At 41.7% G+C, this 19,324-nt stretch overlaps 2 protein-coding genes across 6 annotated transcripts in view; one reads left to right on the top strand and one right to left on the bottom strand.

Moving 5' to 3' along the window:
• Window positions 1-8,164, top strand: part of LOC115141496 (cell surface glycoprotein MUC18-like) — a 72,032-nt gene extending 63,868 nt beyond the window's left edge. For 2 of the 5 annotated variants that reach the window (XM_029680403.2, XM_029680402.2), the window contains exons 13-17: window positions 1,802-1,837; window positions 3,047-3,100; window positions 4,099-4,225; window positions 4,683-4,788; window positions 5,014-8,164. In XM_029680403.2, coding sequence (XP_029536263.1) covers window positions 1,802-1,837; window positions 3,047-3,100; window positions 4,099-4,225; window positions 4,683-4,788; window positions 5,014-5,043 — 353 coding nt within the window. In that variant the 3' untranslated portion in view covers window positions 5,044-8,164. Of the gene's footprint in view, window positions 1-1,801; window positions 1,838-3,046; window positions 3,101-4,098; window positions 4,226-4,682; window positions 4,789-5,008 lie in introns of all 5 variants that reach the window. The other 3 variants (XM_029680405.2, XM_029680406.2, XM_029680407.2) reach the window with 3 other exon arrangements.
• A 2,538-nt stretch (window positions 8,165-10,702) lies between these two features.
• Window positions 10,703-19,324, bottom strand: part of LOC115141495 (E3 ubiquitin-protein ligase CBL-like) — a 38,964-nt gene continuing 30,342 nt past the window's right edge. The window contains 1 exon segment of the mRNA XM_029680401.2: window positions 10,703-18,856. Within this exon segment, the coding sequence (XP_029536261.2) occupies window positions 18,546-18,856 (311 nt within the window). The 3' untranslated portion in view covers window positions 10,703-18,545.

Below are 19,324 nucleotides of genomic sequence, written 5' to 3'. Positions count from 1 at the left end.
TTCATAATAGGAACACTTCAACTATGACAAGACAAAATGAGAAAACAAATCCAGAAAATCACATTGTAGGATTTTTAATGAATTTATTTGCAAATTATGGTGGAAAATAAGTATTTGGTCAATAACAAAAGTTTCTCAATACTTTGTTATATACCCTTTGTTGGCAATGACAGAGGTCAAACGTTTTCTGTAAGTCTTCACAAGGTTTTCACACACTGTTGCTGGTATTTTGGCCCATTCCTCCATGCAGATCTCCTCTAGAGCAGTGATGTTTTGGGGCTGTTGCTGGGCAACACGGACTTTCAACTCCCTCCAAAGATTTTCTATGGGGTTGAGATCTGGAGACTGGCTAGGCCACTCCAGGACCTTGAAATGCTTCTTACGAAGCCACTCATTTGTTGCCCGGGCGGTGTGTTTGGGATCATTGTCATGCTGAAAGACCCAGCCACGTTTAATATTCAATGCCCTTGCTGATGGAAGGAGGTTTTCACTCAAAATCTCACGATACATGGCCCCATTCATTCTTTCCTTTACACGGATCAGTCGTCCTGGTCCCTTTGCAGAAAAAAGCATGATGTTTCCACCCCCATGCTTCACAGTAGGTATGGTGTTCTTTGGATGCAACTCAGCATTCTTTGTCCTCCAAACACGACGAGTTGAGTTTTTACCAAAAAGTTATATTTTGGTTTCATCTGACATTCTCCCAATCTTCTTCTGGATCATCCAAATGCTCTCTGGCAAACTTCAGACGGGCCTGGACATGTACTGGTTTAAGCAGGGGGACACGTCTGGCACTGCAAGATTTGAGTCCCTGGCGGCGTAGTGTGTTACTGATGGTAGGCTTTGTTACTTTGGTCCCAGCTCTCTGCAGGTCATTCACTAGGTCCCCTACGTGTGGTTCTGGGATTTTTGCTCACCGTTCTTGTGATCATTTTGATCTCACGGGGTGAGATCTTGCGTGGAGCCCCAGATCGAGGGAGATTATCAGTGGTCTTGTATGTCTTCCATTTCCTAATAATTGCTCCCACAGTTGATTTCTTCAAAACAAGCTGCTTACCTATTGCAGATTCAGTCTTCCCAGCCTGGTGCAGGTCTACAATTTTGTTTCTGGTGTCCTTTGACAGCTCTTTGGTCTTGGCCATAGTGTAGTTTGGAGTGTGACTGTTTGAGGTTGTGGACAGGTGTCTTTTATACCGATAACAAGTTCAAACAGGTGCCATTAAAACAGGTAACGAGTGGAGGACAGAGGAGCCTCTTAAAGAAGAAGTTATAGGTCTGTGAGAGCCAGAGATCTTGCTTGTTTGTAGGTGACGAAATACTTATTTTGCACCATAATTTGCAAATAAATTCATAAAGAAATCCTACAATGTGATTTTCTGGATTTTTTCCCCTCGTTTTGCCTGTCATAGTTGAAGTGTACCTATGATGAAAATTACAGGCCTCTCTCATCTTTTAAAGTGGGAGAACTTGCACAATTGGTGGCTGACTAAATACTTTTTTGCCCCACTGTATATTTTATGTCAAGGTGTCCGGTTTGACTGTTAAGAGAAAATGAACAGGCAGAATATACTAACAACCGAATGATTTAATTAATGGAAACATGACAGAAAACAAGAACCTGAGATTCAAATCTTTCTTTAGTAAAGCTGCTAGAGGGGTTGGGTTAAATGCGGAAGACACATTTCAGGTGAACGCATTCAGTTGTACAACTGCCTAGGTATCGCCCTTTCCCTTTACTAGTTTTCCTTTAACTGTCAGTGTGCTAACAGGAGAGTGTCACTCTCCCTTTGCCTGTTTTCAGTTGTCCAAACGACCTCTTCAGCTCCCAGTACTACAGGTAAGCGTACCACTCTTTTAGTATATAAACACTCACTGTCATCGCTGCTGTGTCATTGGTTGAGTTCCACGTCGACTTTATTGCGGTCATGCTGCGCATTCCCGAAGATCGCTGTATCATATCAATGGGATGCTTAGATTTTGGCAAGCGTCGGGAGATCTGATCACCTGTGCAGCGTGACTGCAATAATAACAAATGACCATGGTATTGCAACAAGGAACTTCATTCATCAGTCATGCGTGCACCTTTTTTTCTCACAATTTTGTTGTTGAGCGGTTGATTGGCTAGTTGAGCTTTCCTCGGGGAGGGGGGAAAAAAAGGAAAGAAAAGGAAAAATGCGACGGGTGCTTTTAGCAATGACCAAAATCAGAATTGAAAAAGGTCTCTATGGGTGTATTAAGGTTTATACCGATGAGGACAGTCATGGTTGAGAAACCTTTTGACTAACTGGTGTGCGAGAGCTGCTTATTTGCCATGTGTTGATCAGTCATATCATACGAACACATCCCCATGTGTTCTTTGATAACTGTCATAATTAGATGGTAGATTAAATTAAATCTTTATGGGCCGGCTTTCCCAGACACAGATAGATTGACTAGTCCTGACCCGGACTAGAAAGCTATTTCAATGGAGATTCTGGGCTGTCATTGAGCACAGTTTTTAGTCCGGGATTAGGCTCAATTTGGATTCAGGAAACTGGCCATAGAACTCTTACTACAGGGTCATCCTAATTCGGACTATGTTCACTAAATGGTTGCATATCGCCCTATTGCATAAAGATCCGTCTTTGTTTGCACACAGATCAGGAGCGAGGCTGAAACTGTAGCTGTGTGTTGATGGTTAAAGTGCACTCAACATAGTCTTCTGACTCCCATTACCCCAGTGGACCGTTCACGTCATGCCAGGAAATCATTGCCTCCGTCCCTCGGAGGGAAAATCCTGTTTGTTGTTGCTTTATTGATGACAAAATATGATTAAAACAGCCGGCGCTGCTGCTCCTGGAAATCATTAGGGCATTTTTTTGGAGGGTGCAGACTGCAGAGCCGTTCCTGGTTCCTGTCTCCTACTTATCTGTGTCAGTAACAAAGGCGATAAGTGATTAGGGCCACGCTAAGTAGACAGGGCGGTTGTTGCACAGTCGTTAACAGTGTTATGTTGCCATAGAGCTGGTGTATTATCGTGATAACTGTGTCCGTGTGGTTTGTCCAGTAACAACAGTAACAACAGTAACCCCAGTAACTCCTCCGAAGAGAGTCAAGAAAGGTTTGTGACTTCTGGTCCTGGGCCACCTAGCATGCTTCGAAGGCTGCCCTGCCCACGCCTCGCTCCACCCAGCTCACACTGCCTAGACTGAACCCCCCCCCCCAGCCACCACCATCACCCTCCACACTCGCTCTTTCTCTCCACAGCACCCTCATTCTCTATGCAGGGGAGGGCTTTGTACTCTCTACTCAGGAGGCAACACTTGTGACATGGAATAATTGATCATTTAATAGGATCTCTTTGTGTGTGACTTTGTAATACTGTCTGAAAAAGTACAGTATTACACAACTTTATCTATGTGGAGAGATACTTCTAAATTATCAAGTGGAAAAATATAATTAGATGAAATCTGGAATTATAGTTTTTATTTTATATTCATACTTTGTTAGTAACAATGTTATCATTTGAATATTTTCTCTGAATGATGCTTCATGAATCATCACAAACATAACCCCCAAAAATGTTTGTTTAACCAGGCTGAAAAGTTCCATTTGCATCTGGAGCATTTTGAGTACAAACCCCCTCCTGAGAGAATGGAGTGGTATCACCCATTCTGTACCTTGATGGAAATGGATCCATCCATCTAAATCTGCATCCTTCCTCCAGGGGAGGTCCATCTCCAAGTGCACCCATCCACCTCTTTACCTTCCCCTCTCTCCCTTTGTCCTGCTGCCTCCTACTGTAGTTTTGGTTGGTATTCTCTGACAGAGAAACCACGCAGCACAACTCTGGAAAGTGTTTCTTCTGACTGATCTTTAGTCCTCAATAAAAAACGTATTCCATGATAAACAACCTGTTCAGAGACTGCACGCCTGTTCATCACTACCACCACCTGTGCATGCTGTTGTCTCTGAATGATACAAGCGACACTCCTGAATGACATGGACACGCACACATTTTTAAAAATCTGAAACTCCTTTAAGAGGGCGACGTTATCACAAAGCATTACCGGATAGGAAATGACCCGTGGTTCTGCCTCTTCTTCTTTGTCCCACCAGAGGGCAGCGGTGTGATCATCGCTGTCATCATCATCTGTATTCTCCTGCTGGCTATCCTTGGCAGTGTGCTGTACTTCCTGTACAAGAAGGGCAAGATCTCATGTGGGCGTTCGGGCAAGCAGGATCTGTAAGTGTGTTTTCCACAATTTTACTTTATTTAAGGTCTGCAAAATTCCAGAAGCATTCTCAAAATTCCCAGGTTTTCCAGGAATCCTCCACCCAGAATTGCTGGAAGAGCTGTGCATTTTTAGGGAAGGTTTTTGTAATTTTGCAACCATATTTTGGAATCATGATGATTTGTTGGATATGCCTTAGAGGAAAACTCTAAAATACCTCATTGTCATTTTTTTCCCCTTCTTCTTCATGATTTTCCCTGATGTGTCATTATCGTTTCTATCGGATACCGTTTTCACACTATTGTGCTGACCCGAACCGTACTGTGCTGGCTCAGAGTTTCTTGTCCTTTTTAGTATCGCAACTATGTTGGAGGCATAAACAGGCCAGCTTGGGTTGTCTTGGCTTAGGAGTGTGAAAAGGGTATTACATTGGTCATGCTGGTGACTGAGCTCTCTCTCTCTCTCTAGTACCAAACCGAGTAAGGACAGCACAATGGTGGAGATTAATAATGACAACACAGAGGAAGCCGTGCTTTTAGGTGTCAACGGAGACAAGAAGCCCCCTAGTGACCAGGTAACTATGGACACTGCCTATTTTTTACCTTCCTCATGAATTGTACAACCACTCATCCAAATGATAGTTAAAATGGTATCTTTTAGTATTTGAACTTTAGTGGTTAATACAATGCAATGTTGCGTTGAGGATGTTGAATGTTCCTTACCAGCTGTCCTATGATACAACCTTTAACACATTGTTTCACTTCTCTGTTTGTGTGTGTGTCCGTCCTCTGGAGTAAAGGGTGATAAGTACATGGACGTGCAGAAGTGAGTGTGGCTGTGTGAAGGGGCGACTCCTGCAGCTGCTCCCAGTCCAGTTCACTCTCTCAGGGTGGGATGGATCCTTTGATGCCTTGTGGCCTACAACTCATCTGATATGTGCTGCAGTTCTCTAACCGGATCCCACATTCTTAGTTCTTTAGCATGGCAGTGGCTAACAAAGGAGGTAGCTACGTTATGTTCAGTCATGTTTATCATTTGCATAACATAGGACATGCAGATCTAGGATCAGCCTAGCAATTTTCCTGAATGGGCTTCTTCTATGCACCCATAAGACCCAGTTAGAGCACAAAATAAGGATGGTTTTATATATATAAATGTACCTTAATCCAAATGCCAACTCAGGCAACCAATCACTGAAGATCAGCCTGGAACTGCTCTTTATGAAGTGTATATATATATTATATCCTGTATATATTTCTTTATTTAAAATAACCAGAGAAAAACCTTTTAAAAAGACATGGCTAGTTTTGGGTTTGGTGCTTTTTTTTTGTTGGTCCAGGGCGTTAGGGCGCGTTCCTCTGCAGCATAGTGGAGGAACGTGAACTAACGCCCTGGACCAGAGCTCGCTTTACTCTAGAGGTCCACCTGCTGTTGTTCTGTGCGTGATTGCCTGCCTTCAATTCCTACTTTGCTAAATGTCTGTACACTGAAACCATGGGTGCCTAAAGACAGGCTTACCTACCATGTCTACATGTATATAGCCTGCTTCATCTACCCATGTAAACCACCATACAACCTTTAAAGCGATGTTCTCAAAGTGGACTCAAAGTGGTCGTGACATCACATATCATTTAGCAAATTCCATTTTAGTTTAGTTTTTTTACTTACCCCTGAACCTAACATGTTCATTCACAAAGCCAAAAACAAGTGTAAGGCCTTGTATCCTCCTCTAATCTTATGAGAGATGGGCCTTGTTTCAATATATCCTTCCTGCTTTCCTTCATTGGAGTGATGGCTAAGCTGTCATGACTTGGATAGGTGAAGGCCTATCCAAATGAGGTCAAATCAGTGATTTATTCATGGAAGAAAGGATATGTAGTGAAATATCCAGGATTGGGTTATTTTGTACTACAGGAGCCAATAGCAGAGCTCCGATGTAGCCAAAGCTACTGATTACTTTTTCTTCCGTAAACTGCTGTCTCATTCTTGTACTGTTTGTAAATAAGAGGTTAGAATCACGCTGATATGTTTCCAGTTTCGTAAACATCTGTCTGCCTTATACATTCAGCCTCATTCTACAAGTCGCAGAATAGCTTACATTCTTTCACACTTGTTTTTATCATTCTTCGTGAAAATATCCAGTGCACTGATTTTCTTTAGTTTGTTATGATCATTTTTTGTCATGTTTTGTTTGTTTTGTCTGTGAATCTCTGGTTTAAGTTGGGTGAAGGAGTGTTTGCGTGTTTAATGCGAGTGAAACTTTAGCTAGTTTTTGATGAAAGTGAAGGTAAAATGGCTCTTTGACCTAGGGGAGAGTGGGGTAAATTGAACCAAGTTTAGCCACCCTTGTTTCTAGGAAACCATACATAAAACTAATAATTTGACCAAAATGGGAAGAGGTCATAATTTCAGGGAGTCTGTGAAGGAAGTAAAATGTACATGTAAAAAGTGGTAAGCAAGTTAGGTAAAAAAACAAAAACACATCTTCACCAAGTCAAATGCATTTGTGTTACCGGGTTCATGATGCTTGTGTCTAAACCAAAGTAGATCATTTTAAGATTGTTATATACACACACACACACATCAGTTTGGGTCTCTATAAGCTTCAATATGAGGTCCTAAACCTAGCATGAGGGCTAATATCGTCAATGTTCGCCTTGGCGTAAGTTGAGCAAATGTGTGTTTCTTCCCAGGCGTAATACAAGACATTATCGCTGGGATATGGGTTAACAGAACCTAGCCTATGTTAAGTGTTTTTAAAAATAAATTAAGTGGTGTTAAAAGATGCTAAAATTATTTAAAAGAAAAAACTATTGTGATCGTGTTGAATTGTGTTTGGGAAATAAAGTCAGACATGGTTTTAAGAGAAGTAGTAGTAATATTTCCTTCAGTACAGACATTTGTAGGCGGCTTAACTTACCCCATACGTACGTTGTGCCAAGAGACCACTTTCTTTGGACAAGCTGTCTTCAAAACTAAATGTTCACATTATTATTATTATTTCCAGGGATACACAACATTCTGACATGCACGTTAAAAAAATCAAAAATGGCTCAAATTACCCCACTCTCCCCAATGGCAAATAAACTATATTTATAATTCAAACAGGCACTCGCACATCTGAGCCAACTTTGTTGCAGGTGCATGGTAACAGTTGAATAACATGAGAAAAAAGAAGAAACCTGCATACTGCTCGTGCTAGCATCACTACTCTTTACATATTGGCCTTGAGGCATTCGTCAAGAGTAAAAAAAAAAAAAATTTAAAGACTAAAAACCTGACGAAGGCCTTGAGGCAGATACGTAAAGAGCAGTGATACTAGCAAGAGTAGTGCGTGGGTTTCTTATTTTTCTCTCCAATATAAACTACATGAAAGTCATCGGAACAGGGACTAAATGTTAAACTCTGATAGTGTTTTACACAGAACCCCTCTTGAAATGCTATGCTACCTAGTAGTTTTCATTCTACAAACAAAATTGCAAGAATTAGTTTCAGACTAACATTTCTACACCAGAGAATGGCTCGATAACAATACACTCCTTAGTTTGAGCTTTCTTAAATCACAACAGGTAAGATTCCAAGAGCTCGCCCATGGCTATGTTAAAACACAACCCAGAAGTTACTCTTATTAATAACTAAAGACACTACAGGTTAAAAGGTGGTTTGCTTAAGTCTGCATCAAATCATTAGGGCCACCAGTTTTACTCATCGTCCTCCCAATCAAATGTGTTATGGTACAATCTGAGGAGAAAAGTATGACAGTCATCAATCTTTGATAGTATGAAGTCAAATGTAAGTTCTGTACTGTCTAATTACAGCCTTCAATATCTCCCCTTTTCACCATTTTTTATTTTGATGTTTTTGACAAGAACTATCAAGTGTTCATTTTGTTAATAAAAAAAAATAAAAAGTGTAATGGTCTATGATTAACTTCAGGACAGGTGAACGGATTCCTTTTGTTTGTAAAAACTTTTTTTTATTATTAAGTAAATGCCAAATAAAAATGCATGTTCAATGAAAAACGTGTCTCTCTTCAAGACTGAAAAGACTGTACCTCATCTTGACAATCTGCAACTTTCCGTAAAAAAAAAAACAGGACTAAAAAGCAATTGATAGAAAGAATACTGTATATACTCCAAATACAGTGCCTTGCGAAAGTATTTGGCCCCCTTGAACTTTGCGACCTTTTGCCACATTTCAGGCTTCAAAACATAAAGATATAAAACTTTATTTTTTTGTGAAGAATCAACAAGTGGGACACAATCATGAAGTGGAACGACATTTATTGGATATTTCAAACTTTTTTAACAAATCAAAAACTGAAAAATTGGGCGTGCAAAATTATTCAGCCCCCTTAAGTTAATACTTTGTAGCGCCACCTTTTGCTGCGATTACAGCTGTAAGTCGCTTGGGGTATGTCTATCAGTTTTGCACATCGAGAGACTGAATTTTTTTTCCCATTCCTCCTTGCAAAACAGCTCGAGCTCAGTGAGGTTGGATGGAGAGCATTTGTGAACAGCAGTTTTCAGTTCTTTCCACAGATTCTCGATTGGATTCAGGTCTGGACTTTGACTTGGCCATTCTAACACCTGGATATGTTTATTTTTGAACCATTCCATTGTAGATTTTGCTTTATGTTTTGGATCATTGTCTTGTTGGAAGACAAATCTCCGTCCCAGTCTCAGGTCTTTTGCAGACTCCATCAGGTTTTCTTCCAGAATGGTCCTGTATTTGGCTCCATCCATCTTCCCATCAATTTTAACCATCTTCCCTGTCCCTGCTGAAGAAAAGCAGGCCCAAACCATGATGCTGCCACCACCATGTTTGACAGTGGGGATGGTGTGTTCAGGGTGATGAACTGTGTTGCTTTTACGCCAAACATAACGTTTTGCATTGTTGCCAAAAGGTTCAATTTTGGTTTCATCTGACCAGAGCACCTTCTTCCACATGTTTGGTGTGTCTCCCAGGTGGCTTGTGGCAAACTTTAAACAACACTTTTTATGGATATCTTTAAGAAATGGCTTTCTTCTTGCCACTCTTCCATAAAGGCCAGATTTGTGCAATATACGACTGATTGTTGTCCTATGGACAGAGTCTCCCACCTCAGCTGTAGATCTCTGCAGTTCATCCAGAGTGATCATGGGCCTCTTGGCTGCATCTCTGATCAGTCTTCTCCTTGTATGAGCTGAAAGTTTAGAGGGACGGCCAGGTCTTGGTAGATTTGCAGTGGTCTGATACTCCTTCCATTTCAATATTATCGCTTGCACAGTGCTCCTTGGGATGTTTAAAGCTTGGGAAATCTTTTTGTATCCAAATCCGGCTTTAAACTTCTTCACAACAGTATCTCGGACCTGCCTGGTGTGTTCCTTGTTCTTCATGATGCTCTCTGCGCTTTTAACGGACCTCTGAGACTATCACAGTGTAGGTGCATTTATACGGAGACTTGATTACACACAGGTGGATTGTATTTATCATCATTAGTAATTTAGGTCAACATTGGATCATTCAGAGATCCTCACTGAACTTCTGGAGAGAGTTTGCTGCACTGAAAGTAAAGGGGCTGAATAATTTTGCACGCCCAATTTTTCAGTTTTTGATTTGTTAAAAAAGTTTGAAATATCCAATAAATGTCGTTCCACTTCATGATTGTGTCCCACTTGTTGATTCTTCACAAAAAAATACAGTTTTATATCTTTATGTTTGAAGCCTGAAATGTGGCAAAAGGTCGCAAAGTTCAAGGGGGCCGAATACTTTCGCAAGGCACTGTATAAACATAGCGAGAAGAGAAGATCACTTTCAGCTTGTGAAGACAGGAATGTATGCTGTACTACAGTAGCTGGTCATCTCCCATGATTCCCACATTTCTTCCCAAGAGTACTAAAACATATTCAGATAAGTAATGGATTTGGGAGTTTTATTCTATTTTTAATCGATACCAAGATGAGGGGAACAAGAATTGGGTGTACCGGGCCAAAATGCAGAAAGGATCTTAGACCTTTCTTAAGAACACGACAACAGTGCTAACAATTCTTACCAAGGTGTGTTCACGCAGGGATGACTGTTGGAGGTTGACTGGTAGATTGTCCGCTTATCACTGGAAGATGAAATGGAGGAAAAGCGCACACCAATGTTGACAATTAAAACATGTTCAAGTTCACCGTAGAACCTAAAGTCCAAGGCTGCGTTCCGATTTCCACCCTTCTCCCAAAGTGTGCATTTGCACAGTGCACACTCCCCATTCATGGACTTAAAAGTATTCAGTGTAAGCGTTTGAGGTAGTTTCCAATATTGTTAAATCTATGACTGCATGCTTCGGGACTCGGGAGAAGGGTGGAGAATCAGGGCATTGCCCAACTGAAGTTCTCTTCGTCCGTTCTTTGTGATTCAAGTGACAAGACACGATTGCATCAAATTGAGGGCTGTCTATGATAATGGACACAGTGGAAATATAGATTATGATAAAGATAAATGATTATGGACAAAATAAATACAGCATAGCATAGCAATGCATATTTATTTATTTTTTTAAAGAAAAGAAAAATGCTTCAAATTCCAGAAAAGAAAAACATGATTTCGTGATGTTTTGGGGGAGGAGTACAGCAGTAAATTAATAAATATGTTTATAATGGAAAATGCATAACAAAAAACAATGGAGTCTGAAAGGTCCACATTATCGGACCATCCACATGCATAGACAGGCAGATGTTTTAAACCAAAGCTGACGTCGGGGCACTGATGGCAGTTTAGACCTTGGTAGTGAGAAAAGCTGAAGCAGTAAGGCAGCGAGAGAGAGAGGTGGACACTTGCCCAATCCCAAACCGACCCATAGCCCATATGCACTTCGGGAGGAGTGAGGGAATTCGGTAAATACAATTTGCAGAAAATGCCTCTTTTCCTATCAGAAGGCAAGAGGGAGCAATTACCATATTACTCCTAAAAAAGGTGCACAGGGGGCTAGGGTTTGATTTGGGATTGGCCAAGTTTCCTCCAAAAGCCCAAGCCAACAGCAAGCCTGGGGCACAATCAGCAGTTATGTATAAAACATGGAAAATGCATTTTTCTGCAACACAGGTGTTGCGACACATGTGAACCAGAGTAGAGGGAGATTGCTCAAGGACTGTTCAGCTATGGATAAGTACCGTTAAACTGAGACTTGACGTCTTTACTTACTCTTTTAATAAACAGTATAGCACTGTGCATACTTCCAAAGTGACGAGCATTAAAAAGTTCAATAAACGCCTCGACGGTTGAAGAGAAAAATGGCATCGAGGACAGACAGCTCCCTCTTCTGGTAAAAAAAATGGAACAATTCCACATGGGGAAAGGAGTTTGATGTGTAATGTGGTGACGTCGTCCAATAGGCAGAGGAGGCGTATAGGTAAGAACCAATACTGGACTATCTTTAGACCAACGGGCTGAAAACATGCTCTCACGTCAGACAATGCCTCATTCTAATCATCAGGAGAACATTACTGACACATATGGCACTGCGCACAAAATTAGCCACAAAAGTATACAAAAACCTTTTTTTTGGGTGGGGGGGATATCAAATCTGACATGTACAGGAATGCAAAATGAAATAAAACATAGCAATTCACATATTTTAAATCAGTAACTATACACTTCATTTTTAAAGTGACAGTATCGTAGCACAAATTGGTATAGTATGTAGAAAAAAGGTCCATATGCACTTACAGTGCCTTCAGAACGTATTCACAACCCTTGACCTTTTCCACATTTTGTTGTTGTGCTACAGCTTGAAGTTAAACTGGATACAATTTAGATGTTATGTCACGGACCTACACTTAACAGCCCATAACGTCAACGGAAAATATATTTTTTAAATGTTTACAAATTCATTAAAAATGAGAAGCGGTCTTGAGTCAATAAGTATTCAACCCCCCCCTTAGCAAGTCACATAAGTTGCATGGGCAGATTCCGTGTGCAATAATAGTGTTTTACATGTTTTCTGAATAACTACCTCATCCCTGTAACCCACACATACAGTTATCTGTGAGGTCCCTAGGTTGAGCAGTGAATTTCAAACATAGACTGAACAACAAAGGCCAGGGAAGTTTTCCAATGCCTTGCAAAGAAGGGCACCTATTGGTATAAAAATCAGACATTGGAATATCCCTTTGAGCTTGGTGAAGTTATTAATTACACTTTGGATGGTGTATCAACACACCCAGTCATTAGAAAGATACAGGCATCCTCCTAACTCAGTTTTCCGGAGAAGAAGGAAAATGCCCAGGGATTTCAACATGAGACCAATGGTGACTTCAAAACAGTTCCAGGGTTTAACGGTTGTGATAGGATAAAACTGAGGATAGATCAACAACATTGTTGTTACTCCACAATATTAACCCAATTGATAGAATGAAAAGGACGCCTGTGCAGTAGAAAAATATTTCAAAAACATACATCCTGTTGTAATACCACAAAATATATGTGGCAAAGAAATGCACTTTTTATCCTGAATACAAAGGGTTATATTTGGAGCAAACCAATACAACAGAGCACCAATCCCAATATTTTCAGCATAGTGGTGGCTGGATCATGTTATGAGTATGCTTGTAATCGTTAAGGACTGGGGAGCTTTCCAGGATAAAAATAAATAAAAACAGAATGGAGCTAACCACAAGCAAAAGAGGAAAACCTGGTTCTGTCTGCCTACCACCAGACAATATGAGATGAATTCACCTTTCAGCAGGACAAGGCCAAATCTACACTGAAGTTGCTTACCAAGAAGACAGTGAATGTTCACAAGTGGCTGAGTTAGTTTTTACTTAAATCTGCTTGAAGATCTATGGCAAGAGTGGAAAATGGTTGTCTAGCAATGATCAACAACCAATTTGATAGAGCTTGAAGAATATTTTTTTTAAAGAATGTGCAAATATTGTACAATCCAGGAGTGCAACGCTCTTAGAGACTTAACCAGAAAGACTCACAGCTGTAAATCGCTGCCAAAGGTGATTCTAACACATATTGGCTCAGGGGTGTGAATACTTATGCAAATGAGATTTCTGCATTTCATTTACAATATATTTGTAAACATGTTTTCAATTTGTCATTATGTGGTAGTGTGTGTCGATGGGTGAGAAATGTTTGTCATCCATTTTGTATTCAGGCTGTAACAACAACATGTGGAATAAGTCTAAGGGTATAAATGCTTTCTGAAGGCACATACGGAAAGTATTCAGACCCCTTGACTTTTCCCACATTTTGTTACATTACAGACTTATTTTAAAATGAATGAAATAAATTCCTCAAATCAACACACCATAATGACACGGCGAAAACAGGGTTTTAGAAATGTTTGCTAATGTACTAAAAATTTAAAAAACAGAAATACCTTATTTATATAAGTACTCAGACCCTCTGCTATGAGTCTCGAAATTGAGCTCATGTGCATTCTGTTTCCATTGACCATCCTTCAGATGTTTCTACAACTTGATTGGAGTCCACCTGTGGTCATTTCAATTGTCTGGACATGATTTGGAAAGGCACACACACACATCTATATTTAAGGTCCCACAGTTTACAGTGCATGTCAGAGCAAAAACCAAGCCATGAGGTCAAATTAATTGTCCGTAGAGCTCCGAGACAGGATTGTGTTAAGGCACAGATCTGGGGAAGGGTACCAAAAAATGTCTGCAGCATTGAAGATCCCAAAGAACACAGTGGCTTCCATCATTCTTAAATTAAAGAATTTTGGAACCACCAAGACTCTTCCTAGAGTTGGCCACCCGGCCAAACTGAGCAACCGGGGGAGAAGGGCCTTGGGCAGGGAGGTGACCAAGAATCTGATGGTCACTCTGACAGAGCTCTAGAGTTTCTCTGTGGAGATGGGAGGAACATCCAGAAGGACAACAATCTCTGCAGCACTCCACCAAGCAGGAATCGATGGTAGAGTGGCCAGACGGAAGCCACTCCTCAGCCAAAAGGCACATGACAGCTGGCTTGGAGTTGCCAAAAGGCACCTAAAGGACTCTCAAACCATTAGAAATAAGATTTTCTGGTCTGATGAAACCAAGATTGAACTCTTTGGCCTAAATGTCAAGCGTCACGTACAGAAGAAACATGGCACCATCCCTACGGTGAAGTATGGTGGGGGCAGCATCATGCTGTGGGAATGTTTTTCAGCGGAAGGGATCAGGAGACTAGTCAGAATTGAGGGAAAGATAAACGGAGGATAGTACAGAGAGATCCTTGATGAAAACCTAATCCAGAGCGCTCAGGACCTCGGCCCAAGGTTCATCTTCCAACCAGACAATGACCTTCAGTACACAGCCAAGACAACGCAGGAGTGGCTTCGGGACAAGTCTCTGAATGTCCTTGAGTTGCCTAGCCAGAGCCCAGACAAGAACCAGATCGAACATCTCTGGAGAGACCTGAAAATAGCTGTGCAGCGACGCTCCCCATCCAACCTGACTGAGCTTGAGAAGGTCTGCAGAGAAAAATGTGAGAAACTCCCCAAATACAGGTTTGCCAAGCTTGTAGCTTCATACCAAAGAAGACTCAAGGCTGTAATCGCTGTCAAATGTGCTTCAACAAGTACTGAGTAAAGGGTCTGAATACTTATGTAAATGTAATGTTTAAAAAAAAAAATGTATTATGGGGTATTGCGTATAGATTGATGAGGAAAGAAAACAAACATTTACACCATTTTAGAATAAGGCTGTAAAAAAAAGTGGAAAAGTCAAGGTGTTTGAAAACTTTCCGAATGCACTGTACATGTTCATACCTAGACAAGAATCAGTACAGTAATTAATATTAAAGGAAAAGCAATTCCGTTCTGAAACCTCACAAACCCTTTATTTATTTTTGTAAATTTAACCCTCTTTCCCCCCCAATTTTGTGATTAAGAACTTGTCTCATCGCTGCAACTCCTCATCGGGCTCGGGAGAGGCGATAGCAGAGAAATGCGTCCTCCGAAACATGACCCCCAAACCACGCTTCTTAACACCCGCTTGCTTAACTCAGAAGCCAGCTGCACCAATGTGTCGGAGGAAACACAGTTCAACTGGCGATCGTCGTCAGCCTGCAGACACACAGCCCACCACAAGGAGTCACTAGAGCACGATGAGCCAAGTAAAGCCCCACCGATCAAACCCCTTCCCTAACCCGGATGGCGCGGGCCAATTGTGCACCACCCTATGGGACTCGGTAATGGGAGCAAACCCCAGGCTGTAGTGACGCCGCAACACTGCAATGCAGTGCCTTAGACTGCTGTCACTCGGGTGGCGAAACCACACAATCCCTATTGAACATGGTGCACTCAAAAGTTACATCAACGTTTCGCTCAAGGCAACTAGGAACAGAAGAAAAATAAACTAAGGACACCACAAACCTCGTCCAGTCTGGAGACTGAGATACAGTTGAGAAGCTAGCCGATAAGATGATTCTACAGCCCATTGCGACAATCCCATTAACAGAGCCTCTCCACCTTTAGGGGTGAAGTCAATGTACCTCAATAGTACCCGTCTTGGAGATAAAATTATGGGAATTTGAGCCAGTGCAATTTCTACATTTAACCAACAATGTAAGTGAAGTCAGCACAAGATGATGTGCAAGTTATGATGACAATTAGTTATAGGTTACTTTTGTCAATTCGTGTGGACTTTCGCATATTCATCGGTATAGCCTCCCTAAAAATAGAAGTTTCTGGATTGCGTTCAAACTCTGAAGGTCCTATAACCACTGAATCGGAACACTCAAAAGTTAATGAAGACCTATCATGTAGTCATACAGGAACATGGTGCACCTACTGTATTCAATGAGTGTATTCGTTAGTTTAACAATGTGTTGTCAACTCATTGAGTCAAGACGAGTCGGAACAGTCCATGTGAAAAGTCACTTGTCTGGTTAGTGTACATATGGTATTCCTGAGTTACAGATCGGATTGCAAAATTCCAGAAATGTTCCCACAATTCCCAGGTTTTCCTGGAATCAGGAAGTAATAACAGGGAGGGGAATCCTAAAACTTGGCAATTCTCCAACCAGGATTTTGGGGAAACCTCTCCGTGAAAACAGAGAACAAAATTTCCACATTCCCAACTGGTCCACAAACCCTGCTGTTACGTTGACCCAAACAACGGATGTAATATCTCTGTAGGAAAAATAAAGTAAAACACTCTTTATAACCCTGTCAATGTGTGACCGGAAAGGTTTACAAAAATAAATAAGAGTGATATAGAATGTGCAACTTTCTGTCCACTTTTTGGGGGGGGTGCGACTCATCAACATTTTGGGTGTGCGTCTCAACATGTCCTTGTTCCCTAAGCTACTGGGCTTTTTGCAGCTGTGCAATTAAGACGATCCTTAATAACAAAGCTTGCACAACACCCAATTTCATCTGGATTAGATGTACTCCCCTGAGTTATGGCACTGTTCCTTTTCTTCAATCACATGGTTCGTTCTGCCGGTGCTACCACTTCAGTCAATATGCTGACAGTGCGATTTATGATGTCATCAGAATTCCCCTAAAGGCTATCCTTACACTAAAGATAAGAAAACAACTGAATTCAGCTTGAATTGCACAACCCAAGCTGCTTGCATTTTCAAGTATGCTACATCACCAAATAAAGAACACAAATGAGATACTGTCACTTTAAAAAAAAAAAGAGGTTAAACAACAATATTCACAAATGTACATTTAAGGCTTAATAGTATAGCAATAACAATAGTAGCAGCAGTAAAGCACTTCTGAATTAATAATAACAATAATGATGATAATAATAATATATTATTAAAGTAAATCGATGACATATTTTTTTTTTCTTTCACAACGCTGAACAGCTTCGGTGTATGTCTCGGACGAAGCTCTCCTCATGTCGGAGCTGTGTTCAACACATCATAAAATCTTGGCCCGGTACTGGGCCTTTAATAGAATCCGTCAATACTTTTTTGCCCACCGTTAGATTTAAGTACACTTTGCCCCTCCCATTCAGACGATTGGTAGAAAGAAGTATGTTTAGAAAGAGCACTACATTTAAGGAAGAACGACCAACCCACATTCATTTTGCACAGGGATAGAAGAGGGATTGGGACATGGGCCAATCGGGACCTCCCAGATGGCTTCGATTGATTAGATCTGACAGAATGGGAGTGGGAGTGAGAGAGAGAACCCCCTCTTCCACTGCGCTAACATAGACATCCAAGTCATCCGAAGTTGGTATCACACATTTGTGTGGCTTAACAGCAGAGCCAGGACTGCCTCTAAAAACCGTCTTAGTGAAAAAACTAAACACAGGCTTCCCAGTCCCAGTTTGGTCATCGAAATCACTGATGAGGCGATTAGATGTAGGAAATAAAGCTACCCACAGTAGAAAATGATGCATATAGCTAATAACACAGTCAAAGCAGCTTTGCTTTTCACCGGGCTTAAGTCAAATTGTCAACCGTGAACTCGGTCAGCCATCACGCGTCGCTACCCTAGTAGCCAAGTCAATGGCCAGACACACCTAACACACATCCCAGACAAAGACACATCCCAGACAAAGACACATACCCTATGGGTTTAACCTTTCCCTTAGCTGTAGATCACTTGAAAGCGCACACACACAAACCACACACTGGGCTACAACCTTAGCTGGAGATGACAGTCCAGACCTCTAACACTAACATTATGCTACTTTGAGGCAACACACAAACACTCATTTCCCCCAGAAAGTACCGAAGCAATATCATTAAAAAGGCCACATTTGACATGTTGCCAAATGTTTAGGAAACGCCTGCTTCTAAATGCTAAACCAAGTCTGTCTTTCTCCTCAAAGTGAGGTCTGGGGACTATAGAAGGGTGCTCTCTCGCTCAGAGCGGCTTCAAAGAACCACCATCTTTGTCCTCTGCAATCTATCCTTAACATGAACGACTTGAAAAAAAAAAAAGACCTTCGAAGCGGAACTCATTGGAAATATATATGTATACATTATACACATTTAATATATATTTTGTTATATATTAAATTCTTATATAGACACACGTACATGTTTTTTTTTGTTGCGAGGTGTCGATTACATTTCGGTAGAGGCCTCGGGAGGATGCGAAAACGACTGAGATAGACCGCCGAAGCTTCGGTTGCATGATGAGCCATCAGCATCACCACATGGGATATGGAGAGTGGCCCTGCAGCACATTACAAAAGGCGTCCAGACTCTCTTGAGAAATCACGCGGAGTGCAGGGCTCGGAGTCACACACAGTTAGCATCGAGCTAGCTTTGAGAGGGCGCCGGACAGGAGACTGCAGGGGCTCCGGTTAGCACTGAAGCGCTAGTACTGCAGGCGATGGGCTTTGGGCTGAGCTGGGCAGGGCTGGAGCAGAGGAGGTACTATGTAAGAATGTGCGCCGTGGAGGGAATGGAGACAAACTCGCGCAGGATATTCTTGGCCATCTCCATATTGTTCTGTGCAATCATCAGGGCTTTCTGGATGTCCTGGTAGGTATAGCCTTGGCTCATGAGATGCTCAATCTCGCTGGTGATCTGGGGGTTGGCTACTCCTCCACCTCCTTCTCCCGACCCTCCTCCGCCTCCTCCAGTGCCTAATCCAGGAGGTATGGGGCTGCGCCGGCGCTCTGAGTTGAAGCGGCGGGGGAGGGGCTTGGGCGGCCGCTCTGGGGCGTCACTGGACTCTGAGAAGGCTACAAGAACAGGAAGGAAAATAGAACAGCATTCGCATCACAAACCACAGAACAACAAGCAGCATCCACATTACAATTCAGTTCTCCTGCCCAAATCTCGCAATTCACAATCCTAAATCTTGAAGACTTAAATACAGGAATAATACATGAGGGACAACCTTGTTAAATACCCAGGGGTGGTCAACCATTCGAGATGCACTGGGCCAGGAGTTTTTCCTCAACCCGTGACTGGGACGGAAAAACTCTGGGCTCTAGTAACAGCCTATATCTTACAATTGCAGATGAGAATTGGCTATTTATTTAGCTCAAACCTGGTGCACCGTTTGTTGTACATGTCTTTATCAAATAGTTCCTAGGGTCCAGTGTTCCCTGGTCAGAAGAAACTCTCCGCCCTACAAATTAACTATAAGGGTCTGAAACACACGGCTCTGATGCCACATGCGGCTCGAACTACCCCCCTTTGAAACT

The sequence above is a fragment of the Oncorhynchus nerka genome, linkage group LG14 (assembly GCF_034236695.1).
Source record: "Oncorhynchus nerka isolate Pitt River linkage group LG14, Oner_Uvic_2.0, whole genome shotgun sequence".
Taxonomy (NCBI): Eukaryota; Metazoa; Chordata; class Actinopteri; order Salmoniformes; family Salmonidae; genus Oncorhynchus; species Oncorhynchus nerka.
The sequence above is the reverse complement of the archived record's forward strand: the minus strand, read 5'-3'. Positions and strand labels throughout refer to the sequence as shown.